Here is a 24,737-nt window from a genome sequence, read left to right as displayed (position 1 = left end):
CTGTCAGATGCCACACTTCTTCACAGCAGGAACCAAGAGCAGGGTGAGCACAAAGCTGAAACCTCCTGAGGGCAAAATGAACCCTCCCAGTCTAGAAGCAGGATTGGCACTCCCAGAGCTTTCTGTGCTCCCACCACAGAGGAAGGAAGGGCTGTCCCAGGCCATGGCTGAGGGCATTCTCAGCTCCTTTAGAAAATTGAAAAACCCCGCCTCATTTGCCCTTCCGTAAATGAGAAAATCACTGTGCTAACTCAGGGTGCCACTGGAACCCTCGAGGAGCAGGTGCTACATGCCCAGGGGCAGCCAGGTAGCCTGGGTAGCTGCCTGCAGAGGACAGGCACTTGGGTCAGAAGACCTTTCCCCTAACCAGCCTCCACATTGGCAAGGAACGAGCCCAGGGTGCATAGACAGGTCATTGCTTTCCAGGGAAGCTGGGACTTGTTCCAGGGAGTTTGGGACCAGGGGTCTGGGACTCGTTCACTATATGTGGGCCCTGCTCTTTTGCCAAGTGGATCTGGCGCCTGTTGCCAGCAGCGACCAGCAGCTTGATGCAGCACAAGGTGGTGGGGCTCAGATCCGAGCCAGGGATGGGGTCACCCGCCCAGGGCCAGCTCCGAGGTGTGGTGTGCCGTACCGGCGGGGGGGCCCTGCCCCGCAAACGGACAGCGGGGAGGAGAGCAGCGGGGAAACAGCAGCTTCTGTTTCTGCGGGAGCCTTGCCTGGAGTCGTTATGGCAACTGCGCCGGCAGGAGCCCGGGCAGCTTCTCCGCAGGGGCTGCCGGCAAAGGGGCGGACCCTGCTCGTTCCCCGGGGCTACGGGGGCAAGCGGGGCACCGGCGGAGGAGCGGAGCGCGGGGAGCCGTTGGCGGGGTGGGGGGACGCGGGCTGGGGGCGGCAGGTGGGCAGTGCTGTCCCAGATCGGTACCACGGCCAGCCCGGTACCGGCGGAGGAGCGGGGACAGCGGCTGCCGGTCGGGGGTGCTGTGGGACCAGTGAGCCCCGGGGACTGGCCTTTCCCGGGGGTGCCTCCGCTCCTGCGGGCGGGGAGGGGGCGCAGAGCCCACCGGGAGAGCGGCGGGGCCGGGCAGGGGGTTTGGGGATCCGTTCCGGTCCGGGGGGGTGCTGGCGGGGCTTGGGGGCGGGTCCGGGGGGGCGGGTCCGTCGCTCACCGGCAGCGGCGGGTCCCGGAGGGTCCCGGCTCCGCGTGGTGCTGAACGGACAGCGCCGCCGCGCTGCGCATGCGCGGGGCCGCCCGCTGCGGGCAGGGGCGTGCGCCGGGGAGCGGCGGCAGCCGGTGTGCACCGGGGAACCGGGGCCGCCGCGGGGCTGGAGCAACCGGTGTGCGCTGGGGGACTGGGATCGTGGGGAACTGAGACGACTGGTGTGCACCGGGGATCTGGCGTGCGCTGAGGGAACCGGGATAACTGGGGAACTGGGACGGGTGGTGCGCACGGGGAGCTGGTCTGCCGGGGCCGGTGTGGACGCCGCGCCGCTGGGAGCAGCCTCCCACTGACGCACCGGTGGGACCTGTGACCGCCGCGCCCCGCTGGCCCGCCCGCAGCGCCGGAGTCACTCCCCGCCCCCCCGAGGGCTGCCGTTGCCCGGGGGCTCCCGCGCCTGCCGCCCGGTGCCTGGTAACGCGCCCGCTGCCGCCGGGGCGAGGTAAGGCTGCGGGGCCGGGCAGGGACAGGCGGGGGCGGGGCGGTGGGCACGCGCGCACTTCCGCTCGCCGGCGTGACGTCACGCCGGGACGCCGGCGTCGGGGGCGGGGCGAGGCGCGGCTGTATGGAGCGGCCGGCGGGGCGGCAGGTACTGGGCCGGGGGCGGCAGGTACTGGGCCGGGGCTAGCGGCGGGGGGAGGCCACGGCCTCCGCCTCGCCACGGGGCTCTGCGGGAGGGGGGTGTCTGTGTGCAGGCCCCGGCGGGGCAGCCCGGAAGCCGGGCCTGGGGAGGGCTCTAGTGCCAGGCTGGGGGGAGATGGCCGCGGGCGAGGATCCCCCCAGCTGCCAGTCCGGAGCCTCACCGCCTCCTAGAACCGCGGCTCGGGGGGCTGCCGGCCCCCCTCTGCTCCTTCCCCGGCTCGTGCCCTTCCCCTCGCCGGACGGGGCCTCATCTCCGTGGAGGTGGCGCGTCCCCGCTCCCCGGGGGGAGAGGTCTCTTGGGGGGAGGCCGGAGCATTGTTGCTCCCCACGGGAAGGGGCAGGTGCCTGCCCGCTCCCCCTCGCGAGGTGCCCGAGGGGCTCAGCTCTGGATGCAGGGCACCGGCTGCCAGGTAGGGTGATGCTTAGACGTTAAGGCTGGGCACAGCCACCGTGTGGGTGATGTGGTAATGCTGCAGCAGTCACTTGCCACCCTGCTGAGGGACAAAGGCTGCTCCGTAGGGAGCTGGTGGAAAGCCCCACCCCGGCTGTCCTGCAGGGCGGTGCAGGCGGGTGGACTCGGATGCCTGAGCAGTGAACATGCCAGGCTGGGGAGGAGGTGACGCAGGTGGCAGGTGCGTGCCCTGCTGATGGGTAGCCAAGGGGTATTACCCTGTGGGCTGACTGTGGGAGATGTCGCTGAGTCTTTCTTTCTGGCTGTTCCTCCTAGAGGCACCTGGCAGTAGGTGTGAGGTGATCTAGCCTGGCTTTTACCGTAGCCTGGCTCCCTGGCGTCTGATGATGAGTCTGACCCCCTCCAGGGGATGCCTCCTGGACCTGCCCTGGGAAGACATCTTGGTTCCACATATCCTCTGTCATCTGCCACTGCAGCAGCTCCTGAGCCTGCAGAGGGTCAGCAAGTCATTCCAGTCTCTCATCCAGCTGTACCTGGCCAACATGCGCTGCTTTGACTCAAGCCAGGTATTGGATGGCTCTGAGGCTGGGGGAAACGCAGATGTTCTACTGCTCTGGAGCTAACAGGGGAACATCTGACTATGTGGGGAGAAGAAGCTCCTGGCAAGGAGGCTGGTTTCTGCTCAGGAGCTTGAGTTAATGGCTCAGGTGTCAGACTGGACAGATGGGCTCAGGGAGAAGAGGCGGTGATTCAGGGCCCAGCAATGCCACTGTCTTTAGCAAGAGGCCTTGGGAGGAGTGAGCCTGGAAGCTCCACCTCAGCCATTATGGGGCACCAGCTGGCAGAAACACAAGCCAGCTCCAGAGTGGCACAGCCTGTTGGTCCTCACGGAGGTTGTGCAATAGGGTGGGCCTGACAGGAGAACTCTGTGCCTGGTCTTGAGGGAACGCTTGTGCAGGCCCTTGGAGAGACTGCCTGGGACTCAGAAAGACAGAAGTAGCTGCTGTTCTGTGAGGACACAGAGTGGTCTAGCAAAGAGTCTTTAGAGAGCAGAGGTGTGGAGCTCATCAGGAGTATATAAATGCAGGGGTGACAATGGGGGATGAAGAAGCCAGAGGATCTTCTAGTTTGTGGCAATAGCCTTGGCATGAGGGGAGGAGAGCCTGACAGCAGGGTTTGCCCTGGGATGAGAAGAGAGTGGCTTTGGTCACCTCTCTCACAGTCATTGAGAAGAGGGGAGAGAGTCTCTGGTGAGGATCAGGCTGATCTTGAAACCCTGGGGGATGCCTCATTCTTCCTGGGTTCCCCACGCAGATCGGACCTGCCATCCCTAGAGCGGCTTTCGTTAACCTGCTGAAGGACAACGAAGTACTGCAGCAGCTGGCACTCCAGAACTGCGCTGACTGGCTGACGGACAGGGAGCTACTCCCGGTCATTGGGCAGAACCACCACCTGCACCAGATCCAGCTGAAGGGCTGTGCCCAGCTCAGCCGTCATGCGCTGGTGGCCATCTCGCTGAGCTGCCCCAACCTGCGCCGGCTCTCCCTGGCTCATTGCGAGTGGGTGGACAGCCTGTCCCTGCGCAGCCTGGCTGACCACTGCAAGGCGCTGGAGGCTGTGGACCTGACAGCCTGTCGCCAGCTGAAGGACGAGGCCATCTGCTACCTGGTGCAGAAGTGCAGCAGGCTCAAGTCTCTGTCGCTGGCTGTCAATGCCAATGTGGGCGATGTTGCGGTCGAGGAGATTGCCAAGTGCTGCCCTGAGCTGGAGCACCTGGACCTCACGGGGTGTCTGCGAGTCAAGAATGACTCCATCAGGTACTGAGCAATGTGGGGAGCTGGGGTGGGGATGGCAGGTGTCTGAGGTTGGGAGAGGAAGACAATCAGGGAGAAAAGTCAGACTTACTCATGCTGAAAGCAATGCAGTGGCAGAGAGCTCAGTCTGGGGGAGCAGCCACTAGCAGGCCTTTCAGGAGAGGCACTGTGTGCTCCTAACAGTGAATTCCCCAGCACGTCACAGAGGGTAGGTCTGGGATCTGACTGTGTCCCTTGAGTTTCTCTTAGACCACCAGGGTGTTGTTCCTAAAATACGGTATATGTGCGGCACAGTCGTGAGCACTGGGCTGTTGGGAGTAGAGGAGAGGGTGAGTGGTACACTCAGGAATCCTGGCTTGCAACCTGCATGTGCTCTCTTTCTTGGCAGGGTCCTGGCTGAGTACTGTCCCAAGCTGCGCTCGCTGAAGGTGAAGCATTGCCACAACGTGGCTGAGTCCAGCCTGAGCATCCTCCGAAGCCGTGGGGTGGAGCTGGACGTGGAGCCTCCTCTGCAGAGGGCTCTCGTTCTTCTGCAGGATGTGGTTGGCTTTGCCCCTTTCATCAACCTCCAGATCTAGAACTGCTGCTTCTGGGGAGGGGGGGGACTGACATGATGCTGGGATCCCGGGAGGATGCCGGAACCGGCTGCTGCAGAGACATGCAGGGGGAGAGGTTGGTCCTGTTGGTGAGGGTGGCCCAAGTGGGGCTCACTCTTGCCTCGGGGGCTGTTTAGCAGCCAGTGGGTGTTTGCAAATGGACTTCGTTGGTGCCTCCAGGGAAAGTAACTCCCTCTGCAGTGGTGTGGAGAGAGCGAGTGTCTTGCAGGAACACCATGGTGCTGAACAGGCCTTGGCCAGGCCAGCTAATAGATAGGATTTATTATTTGTTGTATTTTAAATCTCTAAGCGGCAGCTGTCCAGAGAGCAGGAGAGTGTTTGATGAGGACTGTCCCCTGGGGTGGGTGCGCAGGGCGTGCCAGCAGAGCTGTGGAACAAACCACGCCAGCTGGAGCAGAAAGGAGAAAAGCCTCCAGCCCTCCTCCTGGGAAAGGGCAGGCCCCTCTGGGAGGAGGGCAGAGCAAGCCCAGCTCCAGCCTGTGGCCACTGGCCAGCCTGGCACCAAAGGGCTGGCATGTCTCTGGTGTAGGCAGTGTGTCTGTCCAGGCCTAGGGTCCTGGTTTAAGCTGGTGCAAAGTGGGAGTTGTTTTCAGGGGGAACACGCTCCTAACTGCACTTTCACTGACAGAAAAACACCAAACCTAGCTGTGCTGTCACTGAAAGCAGTTGATCATTGCCATTTGTTTCTTCCAGCTTCTGACTTAACATTTTGGTTGTGCCTAGCCCTGCTACTATATCCTGCTCCGTGTTGTGTGGCTGGAGCTTTGGCACGCAGTGGTGGTTGGAAATGGCAGGAGTCCTGGCCATGCTGTCAGCTGGAGTTCATGGAGTGCTGCAGGTTGTGTTGGCAGGAGAGCCTAGTTCTGGAGTTCAGCCTCAGCCCTTATATGCAGTAGGTGGTTAACCAAAGAGCAGCCACATCTTGTGAATGTGATGAAGAGAGTAATTGGGGGAAGACAGGATGACCCGGCTCCTATCTTTGGCCCCAGGAGGGGTAGAAGGCGATGTCCTTAAAGCATGAGCATGCTCTGGCTGAACTACACGCAAACTCACATCATCTTTATTAACACTGGCACTCAATTTAAAGCAACAGTGCACACAGACTTGTAAAAAGCTTGCTGCAAAAGCACAAGCCACATCTTAGATCTAAAAATGTCCCATGCAAGGAATAGCAGAGAATGCCCAGGCCCCAGAGAGCCACTGCGGTGTGTCCCTGGGGACAGAGGGACAGCTACACAAGGAGAGAAGGTTCCTCCTTGTCAACCGGGTTAGTTGAGGAAGCTGAAAGCAGTGTGCTGGCTCCCAGGTTAGTTCCAGTTAGTGGCACGTGGAGGAGTCCCCCTCATGTCTACTGCCACGTGTCCATCCTGCCATGCCTGGCCAGTGAGGTGGAGGTTGAAGAGCAGGAGGACCTGGCCGTCAGTGGAACTTGTACTTCCTGGCAGGTTTGAGGCTGATGTAGGTTCTCTTCATCTCCTCGCTTTCAGGCTTCTTGATGTCTTTGTACCTCTCTCCCTTTGTACTCACCACCTGGTTATCGATATAGCGGATCAACTTCTTGGGAGCCTGGAGAGGAAAGACAACAGTAAGTGGATGGACAGCCGTGCTGCTAGGGAAAGGGAGGGGACAAGCAGAAGCAGAGCTGTGCTCTGGGGGGCAGGTGTAGGAAAACCGAGCTGGGCTGCTTTACCTGTCCCTTGTGTTGGGAATCTTGTCCAAAACTAGGAAGGAAACTGTCTGATGACGGGGAGAGCAGGAGCCATGCTAGTGAGGAATGGTACGAACTGACAGACCCTGCAGCACCTTAGCTAAGCTAATCTTCCCTCTTTGCTGACTAGCAGGCTCTGTGAATGGTCCTTGTCTTTGGCCTGCCCCTTTGCTTTTTGGACAAAAAGCAAAATTTTTAAACCTTGTTGCCAAAGGACATTCAAACTGCTGGTGAGCTGGGACTGCTTTTCTTACCTCTTTGGGCGGAGCTGGCCGATGTGTTTTCTGATCGTCTGCACTATCCACCATCATGTATCTGGAACACAAGAAGCGTTTAGTGAACACCGTAACATGCATTGCCTGGGGCCATTCACAGCCTATGTCCTTTCTCCCCTGGCTGGCTTGTGGCTGTGCAGTGTGTCCTACTTGCTTAGATTGCAGCTAGAAGCACTTAACATTCCCCTCTGGATCAAAAAAGCAAGAAGCGTGTCATTCTTATGGTGAGAATCCAGCAGGATTCTCCTGGAGTAGCATCCTTGGCTGTATGTGAAGGGTATTGGAAAGCTTGGGCTGTTGGGAATGCTGATATCCCCTGCAGAACTGAGAGAGTTGCTGAGGTCTGGTGTGCTCTGCCATTGGGGCAGCTTTGCTCCTTCTCAGCCTGAGTGATGGCAGCCAAAGGAGACAGAGGTGATATTACAGGACCAAGCTAGCTGCTTCTGCCCTGAAGAGATGGTGTTCTTTTCACACTCCACCTATTACTTCACTACAAAACAGGTCTGTGCTGGAAGCAACTTCATAAAAGCATCACCTCATTCCCTGTGTGACTGAAACATCAGGGCCCAAGCATTTGCTTGCTGTACTGCTGGGTTCCTACTCTTGAGACTTTGGTGCTGATTTAGTAGGTGGACAGCACAGCTGACCATGACTTCTCCCTCAGTAGCTAGCGTAGTTGTTCCTGTGTATCTTCAGCTATGGTGATCTGCTCTCTGTACCTGTGCTTGAGTAACGTTTAAGTACAGGACGTTGCCACAATGTCATTAAAGTTCCCAGAAACCTAACTAGCAGCTGGTGTTTTTTTGTTTCTCTTGCATGTTATTCTGAAACAAGCCTGCACAGGAGACAGGGAGTGCTAATTCTGCCTGGATGCCATTCTGCCTTGCTTTATCTTCCCTAGCCCATCGGCTGTTTATTTTGTCACTGGGGAGGATGTAAAGTGGTGGAAAAGATGTGGATGGTTAGACAGAGGGAATCTGCATGCCTGCAGGAGGATACTCGTGAAAGCTGAGATCTTAAAAGTGGATCGATGAAACCACAGTGTGTGTTCTATTGAGAATTAAATGCTTTTGGAAATGAATAAAGGTAAACCAATCTAAAGCCATTTTCATTCCCAAGAAGTCCATAGGGGGACTTCAAAGAGGTTTCTTTAAATGCATTGAATTCACACCTTCAGCAACTGAGATTTAATCTTCCCAGTGTTGCTGTACAAGCAGTCTCAAAGATATCTTTAGCCTTCTTTGGACTGTCTCCAAGGATGGAAGTATGAATGAGATGCTGTAGTTCTACATGTCACCTGAGCTGCAGCATGATGTTTGTGCCTTGAACCTTTAACCGGGACCTCAGCTGACAGTACTGTGACTTACACTATACCTGTAAGAGGCTGAAACCTCACACGCAGCCAGTGCTGTGACCCAGCTGGTGCAGGTAACCTGTTTCTGTGCCAGAGCTCTAAAAGAAACACAAACCTGTTTTTTCCCACCTGATAATTATATTTGTGCTTAGATGTGTTCAGCTATACCCAAATCAGCTTCACAACATCCTTTCTGAGCATCATACACCCCAAGTTCTTTATAGACCACGTTGTCATTCTGACCTTCCCCAAACTGCCACCTCCTCCTTTACTGGGAGCAGAATAAAGGGTTCTTTGCTACTGGCTACTTACTTCTCTAGGATAACCTGTTTTAGTTCCTCGTGGTTGGGCGCTCTGCGGGGCCGTGCCAGTTCCTGGGAGGAGACAAGGCAAGTGCGTGAGTAGCACACACAACACGTGAGGCGTACAGCTACCCCCCTGCTAGCTCGGGGAGCTCAGCTGATGGTGTAGCACTCCAGCCCCTCTGGGAAGGGGGGCGCCAGCCACAGCTCCACTGTGGAAAGTTCCTGCGGTCAAAGCTTCTGCTTGCAGCAGACAGCTGGGACACCTGCGTGTGTCCCTGAGCTCTGCCCTGCTTCTTGGCCCACTGCCACCCAGCTCAGAGTACAGTACCTTCACACTCGCACCTGCTGGGCCAATTTCCACCTTCTCCTCCACAATTAACTGCACTGCCTCCTCCAAGTTCCCCAAGGCCATAGCAAGTGCCTTCTCTGCCTGGCTCACGGTACAAGCTGGAAACATCTCCAGTAGCAGCTCCACCCCATCCTTCAAGTCATCGCCTTCCTAGTTGGAGCAAGAGACAGAGGTAAGTTGGGGATGCAGTAAGAGGGTTATTTAAAAGGCCTCTCTGGTTTTGTGTTGTCAGGAAATTCAGCCTGCCCTTGGTTGAAGGTTCTCTCTCATTACAAGCGTGACTAAACCCCGTTCCTGAAGCTAACGGGATTGTATCTTTGTAAGGCCAAAGGGCCACTCTTTCTTAATCTCCTCCCCCTGTATTTCAACTTTCTTTAAAGTAGGGTTGCTGTGAACTGGCTCACCTGTGTGGCCACGCTATGTGTCTCCTTAGGAGTGAGCTTTTTGGATGCTGTGGTGCAAATGCTTAATCTCCCACTCACCTTGTGAAGTGATATGTGCTTTGATCAGAAAGGGAAGGGATTGCTAAACACAGTGACCTGTGGCTACATCAGAAGGCAGCACAGCAGCAGCAGCGTTTGCTAAAAGGCTGTGGACACAGAATAATTGCGCCGTGGAGCAGGAAGAGATCAGTACTGAAGCAACAGCAAGCAGCGCGAAGGAGAATGGGTGGGGGTGCAGATCTGCTAGGTGCTGGAATGCCTGTAGCATGGGTCACGCTGAGTGGTGTTGCAGGACCGGGACTGCTGGGCCAATGACTCAGTGCTGTATAGCTCAGTAAGTGCACAGCACAGAAGGTCACTGAGGGAGGGCCCAGCATCTTCAGGACTGACACCCAGACACAACTGCTTCCTATGCAGATACAGTGTGACAGTGATCATGCTATCATGATCCAGCGAATGGTGATCCAGCTCAAACTGTGGACTGAGCCTAGGGGAACAGGGTGAAGCAGGGTGGACTTCAGCTAGTGCTGCAGAGGCATCCCCGTGGTGCTGCTGTGGAATCTCTGAGGGCATTGGGACAGGCTCTCTCAAACATCACTCTTGCTCATCCTTTCCAGTGGCTGGAACGGATGAGACAGAGCAATGGCTCATACTCCTCTGTCAGCACATAATTTTCTTTTTCCATTTACTGACCCAGTCTTGCTCAGGCCATACAATGGAGGAGATCACAGACACCAGTGATGCTGTGTCACAGCCTATGCTGCAGTTCCTTCTGGAACTAGAAAATGCCCTCAGGCGGTGCTGGCAGGCTAGTGCTGGTGGACCGTCCCCAGTGCTCCTGCTCCTCTGTGGGGTGCTCATACCTGGGCCTCGGCGCCGTCTGTTGGAGCAAACAGCCTTTCCCTGTTGCATGCTCCTGCTCCAGGCTCCTGGCCCTTGGTCAGGTCTTCAGAGGGTGCTTCACTCCTGCTTTCCACCGCCTTTTGACCAGGTTTTTCTTAAAGACATAGTGATATCTCCTGAGGAACTGTCCCACTAAGGCTAGAGCTCTGTGCTTTCTGTTGGCATTAGATTGCTACTGCATTGTGTGCCAAAGCAAATCCCTTCTTAAGGGACACGACTGGGAAGCACTACTGTTCCTCCTGCCTTCAGCGAGGACAGCTGCGGCTCCGCTCACGCTGACCTGCAGGAAGATAGTGCTAGCACACACTGCAGTGCCCAAGCACTGCATTTCCAGGCCTTACCAGGCATGGGCTGCTTGCAAATTCAGTTCAATCCTACCTGTCACTTGTGGCTGTGGATACTTACAGTATTTTTGTTACATTCCTAAGAACTCCCCGGTGTTTGCTCTAACTTTGAACTTAAGTGTAGTTTTGATTTTAAATTTGGGAATACACTCTGGTAGTCCCCAGGCTGTATGTAAGCCAGCTCATCCTGTGATCAGCTTACTCATGCATTTCTCTTTACAGGCTCTGTGTCAGTGTAAGAAGAATCACTTCACCTCTGTTCTGTCCTCTCTAAAACGGGGATGGTGCTTTCCTTTCATACTCTGGCTATATGAGGATCCTCAAAGGGTAGGATGCACGGGACCAGAGCAGAGCAAATAGATTTTGTCAAGTTCAAGAAAGCAGCAAGTAAAAGACAGGACTGTCTGTTCTCTGCCGTGTTGCCTTCTGGCAAGACAGCAGTTATGTTACTCGATAAGCAAAACCCAGACTGATATGTCCTGAAAAGTTTAATATTCAGGCACTTCACCTGTCTGTTCTTTAATGGGAAGTATCTTTCACGCTGATTAATATAGCAATCCAGCTGATCTGTGAATGCAGAGGTTAGAAAGGAACACTGGGATAATACAGTCTTCTGCAGTCGTGCTTAGTGCAGGTCAAAGTACATCATTGCTGATTTTGCATTTGTGCCAGGGTCCATGGGTGAATGGGAAGTAAGCTTGGAGGATGCTTAAAGTCTAGAAGTGACACATGTCATCAGCTAGATTCTCTATTTGATGATGCACCTGATATGGGCTGCCCAGTGGTAGTGTTGCCTAGGCAGATGGCTATTAGAGGCAGGCAGAAATCCTCACTTTCAGAATTAACCTACAGTAGAATTTCAACAAGCAGCCCTGTGTCCGCTATTTCTTCCTTATTCCTATGGATTTGATTGCAACAGAAGTCTTTGGAGATCTGATAAACTTTTTCACACCAGTATGTCTTGGACAATATTCTATATGACTCAAACTCCTGTGTGCTCATATCAGAAACCTGACTGAACTTTAAAAAAAAAATAAGTCAATCAATTCAGGCTACCTTATGAGATCCTAACTGTGGCAAAGATTGTATTTTATCCTGTGACATTGCTCAACTTGAAACACTAAGACTGAAAATGTGCAGAATATACATTCTCGTGCTGAAATTGTTTGTGTAACTCACCTTTGTTGCGAGCTTCACCAAGCCTTTCTGAGAGGGAGAACATCATTTCACAAACATCTTCACTGCAAGAGACAGAAGCTGCATAATTAGTGTGAGGAGTAAAAGCAGTAGCCTATCCTTCTTGCCTATCTCTTCATAGAAAGACAAGGTTCGGTGGGAAGCCCAATAAAATAAACTGGTATTTCAGATGGTCAAGGACCTACTTGCAAACTATACCGGGATTACTATTCAGGCAAAGACTGACTTAATCATAATGTCACAGATTTGGTACTAATACATCTTCAACTGGGTATAAAAAAAGACTTTATGGTACTGAGGGGCTTGGGTCCAGGGCGCCGGTGCATGGCATACACATACAAAGCAGTAACATTCACATACCTGTGGATTTCTGCAAAACCAGGGATATACGCCTCCATCATTTCCACAAAGGTGTCCATGTCAAAAGTCTCCTCGGAGGACTCTGGTGAGCCCAGCTCTTCTAGGACACCCGTGATATATGAGAAGAAAACATCATCCATCCCACTGGAGACAGAGAGAACACAGGACACGGCAGCAGGGTCAACAGGCCTGTTTTTTATCTCTCTTTCTCTCCATTCCCATTCCCTCTAACATTGTGTCTTCCTAATAAAGCAGCAGAAGGACCTATGTGGACTGTATCTTTTGGGTAGGTGCCACCAGTAAAGCCAGGTAGCAGGTGGTCAGTAGCTGAGTGGGAAGCATTTACAGATAAAATACTGCATGCCGTCTTGCTTCCTGGGCAGCACTGAGTGAAAGCCCCAGCGTGTGCCCAGAAGAGGCTGTGCTCCTGTAGCTGCTTCAGCTGAGCTAACCAAAACATTCCAAGTGCTCAAACCCCGACTTTTCCATGCTGACTGGTGTTTCAGGTGTGGTCATCTTATTTTGTCAAGTTGCAATTTCTATGGGATGCAGTGTTCTCTGCTTGTTGTTCTCCACACTTGTATCACTGCTGCCACCGGCTGCAAAACCAGCTGCTATGCTCCAGCCCCAAGGTGGCTTTATCTTTGCACGCAGGCACAGTTCAAAATAGGGAGAGCCCTGACATAGCATTATGCTGCTCAGAAAGCCCTTTGGGAGCACTGTGGAATGAAGGGAATCCCATATTCTAATGTGTATTACTGGACAGGAAATTAATCATCTTGGTCATCAAAGAAATTACATTGCTAGATTATAATGTTAAACGATAGTTGTTCACGCATTCCCATCAGAGCCTGTGGAAATTATCTGCATCCTGGATCTAACTTAAGGAAAAGCAACACAAAGTACAGGAAAGCTAGAGTTCAGTATAATGTGTAGAGGGACAATTAATGCAGAGTTCAAGCTAGAACAATGATACTGGATCTTCCTATCTCAACATACCTGAGGTCTGCTGCAGGGATGTGGGACTGGATGAAGCGTGTCAGTGTGTCTCGAATGATTCTTTCAACCTCCATGTCTTTCTAATCCTTTTTGTCTAAAAAAGAGGGAGAAAAAGAAAACTCCATGTAATTTCAAAGGCAAGAAAGAGATCAAAATATCAACAAGATTAAAAGGTAGGCATGGTATAGGCAAGTGTGCTCTTCCCATCAGAACAATTCACAAACTTCTCCAATATGTCTTGTCCTCCCTGGGTAAAAGCAGGCAAAGATATCCGCAAAATGCAGCAGTACGAGGATCCACTGGAAGTACGAGCCCAAAGCAGCCCAATATCTTGGGCCTCTCCTGTTTGTGTTGATGCTGGCAGTATGCAGCTGTACTGTACATTTAAAATGTTCCCTCCAGGAAGCAAAGCTGTAAATGCAGATGTGTCCAGCTGCAGGACCTCAGAGATACCTCCTGAGCTGTAACACTGTGCCGTCTGGCGAGGAAGCAGTGGGTAGTGGATTTGCATGCTCAGTGCAGAAAGGGGTGGACCTTCCAGCTAAGAGCATTCACAGTGATGCTTGGACTCAGGAATGAGTAGGAGGAAGGGTAATGTCTCCTAAAGAACGGACAACCTAGAGCATATTTTACAGGGAAATACCAAGCAGGGCACAGACAACTAGTCTGCCAGCCAAAATATCAAAGGTCTCCAGGTCAGGCATGGACTGCCAGTGGAATCCTGCCCAAACAGGAGCCCGTTGTTGTCCTTGGTAAATGAGCCATTCTGCAGTTGATGCAGCTGCAACAAGGGGCGCTTGATAACCCAAAACTCAGGGGAGTTCTAAGAATCACAGAGCTCCTACAGAAGCAATAGCAGAGGGGGGCTGCCCACAGCCCTCCTTCAGCTATCAGTACTGGGCCTGGACTGAATCGTGTAGAGAAAAGCCATTCCTTAATCATTCCTTCCCCCTGGGGTCTACAAAGCTGCTGGGTGGACAACCTCCTGGTGTAAGCACAGAGTTCTTCCGAGGAAGGAAACTTGCTGTGCGTATAGAGAAACTGATGTGGTCATCAGCCAGAGAGCTTCCAAAGGTCATCATGCTCCCACCAGTGCAGCTCCCTCATTCCGACCACACCAGGACCTGACCCGGTCTGTTTGCCACAGAACTTGTGGAGCAGTCATGTGGGTTGCTGAGAGACAATTCTCATGGGAATCAAAAAGGTTCGGCATTTCCCGAGATGAAGCTTCCAGAGCTATCAGGATATGAACAAAACCACCCCACAGCAATCAGCACTGCTCTTCCAGGACCTAGAGAGAACCAAAGTCCAGCAGCCTGTTCACAGGTCCACCTCCAACCCTGGGGCCCGTGCAAGCTCTGCACAGCACTTGGCCACCACTGCAGGTGCCAAGAGCACACATGCACTCCTCTGCTTGTGGCTGGCCCAGGGAGCATGCCCAAGCCAGACGGATCTGCCTTTGGCTATGGCCACATTGAGGTTCTAGGGATTCAACTCTCAATATTGAGGGAGAAAGTTGTGACACAGGCTTACGTAAAAGTGCTCTGCTGGCTATATGGCATCCCACATTGCACCTCCCTGCAGTGATTCCCCATCCAAGATTCCCAGTCTGTGCTCTTCTACTCTTCAGGGCTTTGAACAGGTTTTGCTACCTGAAGGACCACCTCTTACTGAATCCCTGTGTCGGTGCCATTCCCTTAGGGCCGTAGGGAGACAAATATGGAAAGAACCTCACAGCAGCAGGACACAAACAGTGAGACATACTCATATAGAAGAACTGCCCCAATTTTCACTGTGTTGAAAGCTAAGTGCAAAAGCCATCTAATCAACTAAACCTTCCTGCAGCTACTATTAATATCAACCCTCCCACTGATCTAGATCCAGTAACTGAAAAACAAAACAAACCCTTCTTTACGTGTGCCTCTCACTCGAGGAAATGAACAGTAAGTTAAAAATGCCATATCACTATATGACCAACATACACCGCATGTGCAGAAACAGCCAGAGGAAGCATCATCAGAAAGGATTATTTCATTGCTGTTTCTGTCTTAAACTAAAAAAAATTCTTTGCCTCCTGTAATTTCAATTAGAAAATTCCCATTTCACAGAATTAGAGGAAAACAACAGCCCAGAGTTTTTCAGGTAGGTGCTCTCCATGCAAACACCCAAAGAGAGCTCCTGAGCTCCTGTGCTGCTTTTATTTTTCAGCCTCACCAGGATCCTTTGCTTGCATTTTTCTCACTTTTGCAGATGTCATGGCCTGCAAGTGTGGAAGCTGGATGTAAAAACAACCATGTGTAAAAACACCTTCCTGCTGCCCATTTGTAGTTTCTGTGCATTTTTTGTGTTCTCTAGTGGTGTGACAGAACCAGGTCTATCTTTGTCGTCTTTGCAACACACACAGCAAAAAAGGTGAGCTTTGTTCTACCCTTCTCAGACATCAAAAAGCCAATGGTAAGATTCTGAATCTCACTGTTGGCAAGAATACTGTCTTAAGTAGCACGTTTCCCCCCCATTTTAAGCTGAATCTGCAAATGCTGGCTACAACCAAGCCCCCTGAATTTGCAAGTACAAGAAAAGTAATTTTCTTTTTTACAGAAATCAAGGATGAAAAATCAACATATAGCAGTCAAAATGTTCTTACTACAGTCACTACAACACTTATTTCTTTCTTCCTCAGAGTCTTCATGACACCCTGGGAACTGGAAGCCTAAAAGATTTTGTCCATTTCCGTGAAACAGGCCCATGTTCTATAAGAGATAACTGTATAGTAACCAATAACATTTCCTGACAACCTGATTACCTGAACAACAGAGCACAATTCACCATGTCAAAGGCACTTTTGTGAGGTCCATAAATTAGCTGCTCGTAATTTATTCTGATCAATAGAACAGGCAAAGTCACTCACCTCCTTAATCAAAGGCACTTGCAGGCAACTGTCAGACTGGGACAAGAGAAATACAGAAAACTAATTCAGCAACTGGAGTATCATAGCTATGGCCAGCCACAAACTGGTGTTGAATCCATTCCCTGACCTCTGACAACCACAAGAAATGTTGCTGTGAAGCATTTGAGAATATTCAGGTATTTTCCTCTGGAGTTACCATGCTGTATCTGAACAAAATCTATTCCCTTGTGTCTGTGAGTGGAAAGAAGGCAGCAAGTTTTAACCATTGGATATAAATGGTTAAATGGTATAAACCTCTGGCATCTCAGAAAAATCCATCCACCAGCACACTTGGATTTAAAGTTTACATACAGAGACGGCAAGCTGCCACCTTTAGCCTGCCTTTGAAGACAGGAAACCCTTTGAATGACAACAGCATAGTCTTACACTGAAGGACAGAAAGCAGCTAAGTGATCAAGTATTTCTTCAAAGGTCAGACATCACCCTTTCACCTGAAGAATCCATCTCTGCTCCTATAAAACAAGAGGCAGCAAGAGAGACAAATGCACTTGCATTTGATCACTTACTGCCACAGGGGAGAGATTTTATTCCCCAGTTAAGGAGACTGTCCTTACAAAACTTAACTTCTGGGGGATCTGTAGCGCACAATGGTCTTGGCCAAATGAGGCTTGTGGAAGACAAGTCCTGAAGGTCCTCTGGCCTTTCGATTCAGTGGGTATTTTCTTGGCATAGAGGGAGCTGATTAAAAACCTTTGTACAAACATTTTAAAATAGATTCTTCAAGGAACAAGCTGATGTTGCTGCATGTTCCTCCCCACACAGCCAAGATTGTAATTACATAACTCAGGACACCAAACCACCTCATGTACTTTACCTTCAAATACAACATTTTTCCAGTGGTCACCTGCAATACTTAAGGGGGAGATTTACTAGAAGGGCTTATCCTACGTGCACAGTTTTGTGGAGGAGTGACTTATAATGCACAGAACAATCTGAAACCCAAAGGCAGGAGAAATCACTCTCCCAGGAGCTCAATTTTACTGAAAAGGTGTTGCCATAATTTTACACTTCCAGCCATAATTGCAATGTGGATTTTAAGATCACTTCAGTAGTTGTTCGCTGATTCAAACACATCTATGAAAGTCCTTCTGTATTTCTTGTCATTATAATGTGGGCTCTGCTTAACATGTTGCACAGAATCTATTTTTTAAGATATATGGTCAAGAAATGGTATTCCTATCGCTCTGCCCTCAGCTAGAGCCTCACAGTTTTGCACTGTCAGAACAAGACACCTTTACCCCTTGAAAATCCCTGTCACTTCTCAGACAGTCTTTAAACACCAGGGTTTCTTATTAAAGAGTGAGCAGTGGAGCACTGTGTGTCATCTCATTAAGACAGCCTTCGTTTCAAACATCAGGAGTACTTACTTGATCCACATAATATCACGTGACATATGTATTTCCTTACCTCAGGCAGAGAAAAGTGGCGTCAGTTCTCAAAAATGTGAATGCGAAAATTATTCATTTTCTGTACTAGATAGTTTGGCCAGCAGCTCAACAGAGTTTGCCACCCTACTGTCTGTCTTGAGAACCTGGTAATCTCCACCACCCTTGCATTTTCCTTCCTAATATGTTAATGTCAAATTTGGAGGTTTTTTTTTTTAAAATAGCTGCAGAAATAATACCGCTCTAGAAGTACCATTATCCTTGTGGTGTCTGAAATATCTACGTATGCTATATTAAAAAAAAGTTGGCTTCTTTTTGCACAATTCGTATGAATCTGTCTTCCTTAAAAAAAAAAAATCTGAAATGTTTGAGTACAAATAGATCATTTCTAAAGGCTCTTTCAACTCAAATTTCAGTAATCATTCTCAAATGGTCAATGTGATGAGATGGGAATGATTGATTGTGCCTTGGACTTTATATTAACAAGACAGACTTGAGGGGAGCAATTTAGGAAAATGTTTCTGAGCTAAGAGGAACTGCCATTTGGACGTATATCAACTTTTATGAGATCATAAATTTGCCTACCAATGAGCTGAGGTTTCTGCAAGTGGAAGGAGATGGGTGTTGTATGCCTTGGACGTTTCTCAGAACAGATTAGAGAAAGTTTAGGTAAATCTGATCTGGCTGAGGGTCTCACTAAAACACCTTGAGAACATTCCTTTAGCTCAAGTTTCAGTAATTATTTTTAAGCGAGTAAGTAATGGGACAGGGATGGTTCACTGTGCTCTCTCTGAAAACTTTTTATAAGGAAGCACAGAGCACACCTCATGCAGCTCTGTGTGTCTGTGCCCGCGTGTGCCTGTGCTTGGGGAAGTGAGGATCCTTGGGATATAAGGAGCTCTCAGTGTAGCCTCAGAGGAAATCTCTCAAAAGCCGTATCTGCAGGACAGAGAGCGAGCTGTGGCTATATTCCACCGAACTACTTTACCTCCTGAAACTTTGCCAGCTTAACAGAAAACTTTCCAGGCTCAGTAACACCTTACAGACGTAATTTCAGTGCTCCTATTTTTTTTTGCTTGCTAAAGAAGTCCCTGAAAGGACTTTCACGGTGTGGTTGCTATGGGAAAGCAGGCTGAGGTCACTGTGCACGTTAACACAATTAACTGCTTTAATACTCTAACATTAAAATAAGGCTTTTGGTAATAACTTAGTCCCACTAAATTATAGTAATACAAGATAGTAATGGCAATGGCCAGACTCTCACCTCCCTCCCAGATCTACGCTGGAGGGCTGCATTTGTGTGGTGCTCTGCTGGCACGAGGCCCTTACCTGAGCTGGCGTATTGCCTGTGTGAGGACCTCGGCTCACGGCCAGTGTTCACGAGTCACGTCAGTGCCTGCAGAAGAGTCGAGGGTCCATCTTGTGACTGCTCAGCCCAAGCCATGAATGAGGGAGTCCTTTATGAGAAAAGAAAGCTGAATTAGCTGCAGCACAACAGAATCATTCTCTGTATATCAGTGTCTTTATGCTTTATGTCACTAGTGACTGTTTCCCATAATGCAAAGGGTACATCTTTATCCTTTGGAATAACATGTACTATGTGGAAGATCAACTTAGATGACAGAACAGTGTATTTGTCAGCTTCCAATTCACTGCCATGTTGGGATGTTTTTCAACACGTACAATTTCTGTAGCAAGGCCCACAGTGGTCTCTGAACATCATGGACGAATTCCAGCGGCACTGGTGGCCTCATTGCCACTGTGAAGAACTTGTTTCTGGTGGCTTTAACAAGACAGACCAGAAAGTGAGCACTGGGTTTCCCTGCTGCTGCTTCAGTGTCCTTGTGGCACATCCCCACTTCCAGCGCTCCATCAAGCCCCATGCTCCAGATCCCATTGATTCAGAACTATAACATCAAAATCATAGAATCACAGAATGGTTTAGACTGGTAGGGACTTTAAAGATCATCTAGTTCCAATCCCCTGCCCTGGGCAGGGACACCTCCAATTAGACCAGGTTGGTCAAAGCCCCATCCAGCCTGGCCTTCAACACCTCCTGGGATGGGGCATCAACAACTTCCCTGGGCAACCTGTTCCAGTGCTTCAACAACCCCACAGTGAAAACTTTCCTCCTGATGTGTAATCTACCCTCTTCCAGTTTGAAGCCATTACCCCTTGTACTCTCACTACGTGCCCTTGTAAAAAGTCACTCCCCATCTTTCCTGTAGGTCCCTTTTAAGTACTGGAAGGGGCTATAAGGCCTACCCGGAGCCTTCTCCAGGCTGAACAGCCCCAACTCTCCCAGCCTGTTCTCATAGGAAAGGTGCTCCAGCCCTCTGGTCATCTTCATGGTCCTCCTCTGGACCAACAGGTCTGTGTCCTTCTGATGTTGGGGGTCCCAGAGCTGGACGCAGTGCTCCAGGTGGGGTCTCACCACAATGGAGCAGAGGGGCTGAACCACCCCCCTCGAGGTGATGCCCAACTACGAGCTGAGCAACTCTGGGCCGTTAATTACTCTCGCTGTCCCCGCTCCCCCTCGCTAGCGGACAAAGAATCACCTCAGGGGGCGACGAGAGAATTCGTCCACGGCGTGCCCGAAGCAAACTCAGACCGACCCCCCTCGCCGCCATGCTCCCTCTGCCCCCTCCCCGACACGGCAGGCGTTCTATCCCTCCTCCCCGCACCTGCCAGGCACCGGGATTGAGCCAAACGCCTGGGTTTCTCCGGCTCCCGCGCTCGCCGCGGCGGCGGCCACAGAGGGCTGCAGGCTGGCTCCTTGCAGCGGTGCCCCAGAGGAGGCCGCCGCCGCTCCTCGGGTCCCGGCCCGCCGCCCCAGGGGTTCCTCCGCTCCCCCCCCACTCCCCTCGGGGCCAGGGGTCACCTGATCGCCCGCGCGCCCCCGCCGCTGCCTCGTTCCCTCCCGGCGCGGTGGAAGCTCAATCACGGAGGCGGGTGCGGGAGGGCACAGCGGCTCCCTGCGCCGCCATCTTGGTTGTGGGCAGGAGCCGGCGGGCGGCTCCCCCTCAGCGCCGCGCCCGGCGTCCCCGCGAGCCGCGGAGGAGCTGGCGTGGCTCACAAGCACCGGTGTGCCCCTGCCAATATCCGGCCTGGGGTCCCCAGGCGAGCAGGGAGCGGGGCAGCGCCTGAGGGGGAAGGCAGAGAGGAAAGAAAAGCGGGCGCAGGGTGGCAGCCACGAGCGCGCCCGGGCCCAGGCGGTGGAGAAGCGCCTTTGTGAGGCCCGGGGACACGGCCGCGCTTTGCGGGGTCACCCTGGTAACGTCCAAGTGACATTCCCCGCCCTGCCAAGCGCGGGAGACGTGTTCCCCGAGGAAAATAGCACGTTTTCAAGTGTTTGGGCATGGCCGCCCTGCTCCTCGGGGTGCCTCTCCTCAGCCGAAGCTCTTGTGGGGCGGAAGCCCCCTTCGGGGGACGTTCCCCGAGCCGCCGCCTTTGCTAAAGTTGGGAGCTGCAGGCAGAGTCTCCTGCCGCCATTTCCTCTTCGGCTTATTCCCTTATTCCGGCGATGTGGAGGACGGCTGCGCCTTGGCGCGGCCTCAGGCTCTGAGAGAAGCCACAGCAGAGCCGTGCTGCGGGACGGGGACTGCAGCTTTTGCCCTCCTCGATGGTTGCAGTCCCCTTCCCCAGCCAGGTGAGCTGCTTATCGATTTACTTGGTCGTGACAACAGCAGTAGGTGCTTCCTAGAGCAGTTTTTGGAGAAGTAATTCTGTAATGCCAGGTACTTCTTCATAAAAATCCTAAAGTAGCAAGGCATAGTTATTCTCCAACTCATGCTCCGCAGTAATGTGTTGCTAAATACCAAACAAATGAGCCTGATTCTGCCTTTGGCGGTACCAGGAAAAATCCAGAGTAACGCCAGCTGGGTAGGGAATGTCACTTCACACTCGCTCCAATGTCATTAAGAGCAGAGCCGGTTCCCATTGTTTATTTCCGTTTAAATGTATATACATTCCTCCCTTGACATTGTATCAATATACTCCATTGCCAGAGTATTCACTGTCTTTGAATTCTGCTTTTGACTGGGTTTTGCTGCACTTATCCATACACTAACTGACACTAATCAACTATGCTGCATTATTTGTCCTCCGATCTGTGGTTTTACCATAGTTTGGGAAATCGTTTGAAAATCCCCCAACAAGCCTCCAGTTTCTAGGATGTGTTTCAAATTGTGTGACCCCACTATACAAAGGACATGCTGAAAATGCAGCTGCTTCTGGGGTGGCTAGACAGTGGAAACTGGATTATATCACAGTGAAGTGATATGGGAATTTTTGAAGAAAATGAGGCAGCACATGTAAAGCCCCTAGAAATTAACAATCTTTAAAGCTAAGAGAAACAACTGCAGTTACCTTTTCTGACCTAACTTCCCTCCTCAATTCTTGACTGAACTAGACCAGAACTTCCTAAACTAATTTATGTTATGACAGCATATGAGGTTCTATCAGGTTTTTCCACAGGTGGCTCATAGAACCCTATTTGTCAGCAGAATTTAAGGATTTATTTGTTTTGCCTCAGTCTGCTTTGTAGCTTCCTTGAAAACCTAAAGGCCCATGAGAAATTCTGAGAGTTCTCAGATGAAATCAGTTCAGACAATCTGTAAATCCTTAAAAATCCTATGATTTGTAAATCATGGGTTTCAGAACAACAACAGACAGGACATCTGTTTGGTTTTTATTCTACTACAAATACTTTGAAGTTGAGCATGAACCTGTCTGATGACCAGGGCAGTCTATCCTGGGGTAATGAAGGGAGGAGAAAACTACACTGGCTTCGAAGCAGACGTCTGAGAAAATCTAAGTTAAAATGCCACTAAAATTCTCCTATAACTACTTAGACTTCCCTCTTTTAGCATACTTTACTGCAATTTGATATTTCACCTTCCCACCTTACTCTAATGCAAAAAGATATAAGAGGATGGTTCCTTTTTGTGTGTATGTGTGTGGTTTTTTTTCATTTACACTAATGGAAGATCACTAGTATTGTAGTACTGGTAATAGATATGCCAATATGGCATCTAATAGCTCCCCAATTTAAAGGTAAACTCAGAGGGTTTTGACCTAAAGCTCAACAAAACTCCACAGGGATTCCCTATACAAACACACAAAACTCACCCTTCACCAAGGGTCCAGGCAGAAGGGAGTGACAGCGCAGGAAATTGTTCTTGGAGAGAACAATTCTTCTACTTGTCAGTCACAGGCTATTGCAAACCAGGGAGGTTAACACACCATCTAATTATTTGATGGGATTCATATTCTTTCACAAACGTGATGAATAATGCAAGTGTGTTGAATCAAGCCAGAGGAAAATTGTTCCTTCTCCAGCTTATTATTAACTCCTTGTTGTATAATATACTTGAAATAAGTTTGTTTTGTGGCATTTTAATATGTGGGTGCATGATGTTTGTACATGAGTAACTCAAACTGTTACACATACTTCATTTTTATATTTGAATTGAAATTAGAGAACAAAAAAGTATCCATTCCACCTGGTTTTGCCCCCTGCTTAATGCAGGCATGTTCCCTTCAATGGGTATCCTGCAGTTTTTGTCTACTCTAGCTTTGAAAGGCTGCAGTGATGGGCCTTAATCCGAAGAAAGGAGCTCATTACTGGGATGTGTTTCTTGATATTCTGGCTTTATTTCTCATTTTTTTAGTTAATCCTATCACACGTTCATATGCGTCCTTGAGACTGTTCAAAATATTTTCTTTTCCCTGTTGTTAAGCCTAGAATATCAGTGCATAGCTTTAATTTTTGTCCACTGCTTTTATTTTTACTAAACCAAACGGCATTTTAATTATGATTTATCTTCAGTCCTCTACAGAGACACATTTTTGCAATTTAGAATAAGAGTATTTTGAGAAGAAAGTAGTCATCCCCCCAGCCTTTTTTTTTTTTAAACAGCAATGAATGTTCAATTTCAGAGCCTTACAGAAATTTAAACAACTTCTGTACACCCCTTTGAAAGCGCAGACCGCTCCCAACCAAAGATTTTCTTTTCCAAGCAAACGTAATTCCAACTCTCCAATTCCAATTTTGCAGGAACTTCGGAGGATTGCGGCTTTTCAGGACAACGAGCAAGAACGGGGTCCTGGAGCCCTCTGCTGGGTGTATTATAGAAGGCAGACGACTGAAAGCGTAAGTCATTAAACCCTGAAAATGCTATTGCCATGCTCTCATATTTCTTTCGCAGTTGATTACAAATGTGCTTAATTTGAAATCCCTAAGATGTTTCTTGCCACTGCTCCTGAAAACTCCTGTTACCATTTCAGAGTCTTACAGGTAAATTAATCTGCATCTCAGGGTTACGATTAGATTTATTAGAGCCTTTTTGTCTTTACTCTTCCTTGGTAACAGGAAAGTTCTACACTAATATTTCCTTTGTTCTTTTTGTCACTCATTGCCTCCTCTTATTTACTGTTACATGTACATCTTATCACAGTTACAAAGGTCTTGCAGCCAAATAACAGACAATTCTGAGGCTGTCTGTGACAAAGAAATCTGTTTTATTCCTGTATTGTGATGTATTTAGCTTTCTAGTGTTCACAGGTATAAAAACGAGTTTTTTTGGTGACAGAGAAATGAGCAATTTATCTAAAAATAAATAGCAAAGTACATGAATAATAAGTAAATGAATAATTGGTCTGTCATTTTTCTGTCAGGGTACTCACTGTGCTTTACATTTGTGTCTTATAATTTTATATACAGTAGGCTGGAGCACAGAAAGATGACACGTATTTCCAAAAGTCTCAGTATAAGTTTGTGGCAGATCCAGAAAAAGGAATAAGGAATTTGTGTTCCCTGACTCATCCTACAGTTAGATGTGTGCTACTTAGGAGCACTTTTGAGGATCAGAAAAAACAAATAATTGTGGAACAAAGGTTTTTTTCAGTCTGTGATTACGTGTTGCACAAAGCTAGTCTATAAGCGGCTAGGGCATCTGGAGCTGCTCCTTCAATTTGGCCAGCAGTAAGAAGATGATACTGAACAGCCCTGAAGAAGCTTTTGTTCTGCAAATGGCCCTTGATGCTCTTATATAGGATGGCAATGTACTTAAGCCAGTGGAAAAAGTAATTCTAAAGTTGGTGGTAGTTACAGCAAAAAGAACGCCCTGTCTGACAACGTCAGACCACCCCACAGCTAGGAGGAGCTTTTAGACTGCTGAGTATTTGGAGATGGTGACTTGGGTGCAGATCTTGTAAACGCCACGTGCTCTACATTGGACAGCTTTTCTGAGCTTCTTGTAGGTGTAGCTAGTTTGAGCTCATTAATAGGCTGGGTCTTAGTCATTGCATATGACTCTCACAACACACACTCTTTTTTTATTTTTTGTCAAGTGTGATACAGAGCTTTCTCAGGACTGTTTCTAGCCTTGGACAACAGCCTGATACCAATGGATGTTGTGTTGTTCAGAAGCAACTGATGT

General features: G+C 50.1%; 2 protein-coding genes across 6 annotated transcripts; one reads left to right on the top strand and one right to left on the bottom strand.

The window, feature by feature from the left end:
- The first annotated feature begins 1,238 nt into the window (after window positions 1-1,238).
- Window positions 1,239-7,793, top strand: FBXL15 (F-box and leucine rich repeat protein 15). Of its 3 annotated transcripts, none has more exons than XM_063338587.1 (4): window positions 1,239-1,662; window positions 2,590-2,840; window positions 3,589-4,091; window positions 4,477-7,793. In XM_063338587.1, the coding sequence occupies exons 2-4, from the start codon at window positions 2,658-2,660 to the stop codon at window positions 4,664-4,666; spliced, it is 876 nt and encodes a 291-aa protein (XP_063194657.1). In that variant the 5' UTR covers window positions 1,239-1,662; window positions 2,590-2,657; the 3' UTR covers window positions 4,667-7,793. The 3 variants fall into 3 exon arrangements, with proteins under 3 accessions (XP_063194657.1, XP_063194658.1, XP_063194659.1); XM_063338588.1 differs by lacking the exon at window positions 1,239-1,662 and adding an exon at window positions 1,754-1,809; XM_063338589.1 differs by lacking the exon at window positions 1,239-1,662 and adding an exon at window positions 1,770-1,830.
- CUEDC2 (CUE domain containing 2) lies at window positions 5,739-20,512 on the bottom strand. 3 transcript variants are annotated; one of them, XM_063338584.1, is made up of 10 exons: window positions 20,177-20,504; window positions 18,625-18,752; window positions 12,943-13,036; window positions 11,944-12,087; window positions 11,566-11,627; window positions 10,003-10,136; window positions 8,676-8,846; window positions 8,355-8,416; window positions 6,668-6,728; window positions 5,739-6,271 (listed from the first exon to the last, which is right to left on the bottom strand). In XM_063338584.1, the coding sequence occupies exons 3-10, from the start codon at window positions 13,014-13,016 to the stop codon at window positions 6,125-6,127; spliced, it is 855 nt and encodes a 284-aa protein (XP_063194654.1). In that variant the 5' UTR covers window positions 13,017-13,036; window positions 18,625-18,752; window positions 20,177-20,504; the 3' UTR covers window positions 5,739-6,124. The 3 variants fall into 3 exon arrangements, with proteins under 3 accessions (XP_063194654.1, XP_063194652.1, XP_063194653.1); XM_063338582.1 differs by lacking the exon at window positions 5,739-6,271 and having other exon boundaries at window positions 6,470-6,728; window positions 20,177-20,512; XM_063338583.1 differs by lacking the exons at window positions 5,739-6,271; window positions 20,177-20,504 and adding an exon at window positions 19,980-20,145 and having other exon boundaries at window positions 6,470-6,728.
- Window positions 20,513-24,737: the final 4,225 nt, after the last annotated feature.

Source organism: Chroicocephalus ridibundus, chromosome 6, assembly GCF_963924245.1.
Source record: "Chroicocephalus ridibundus chromosome 6, bChrRid1.1, whole genome shotgun sequence".
Lineage (NCBI taxonomy): Eukaryota > Metazoa > Chordata > Aves > Charadriiformes > Laridae > Chroicocephalus > Chroicocephalus ridibundus.
Note: the sequence above shows the minus strand (reverse complement) of the source record. Positions and strands in the feature narration are given on the sequence as shown.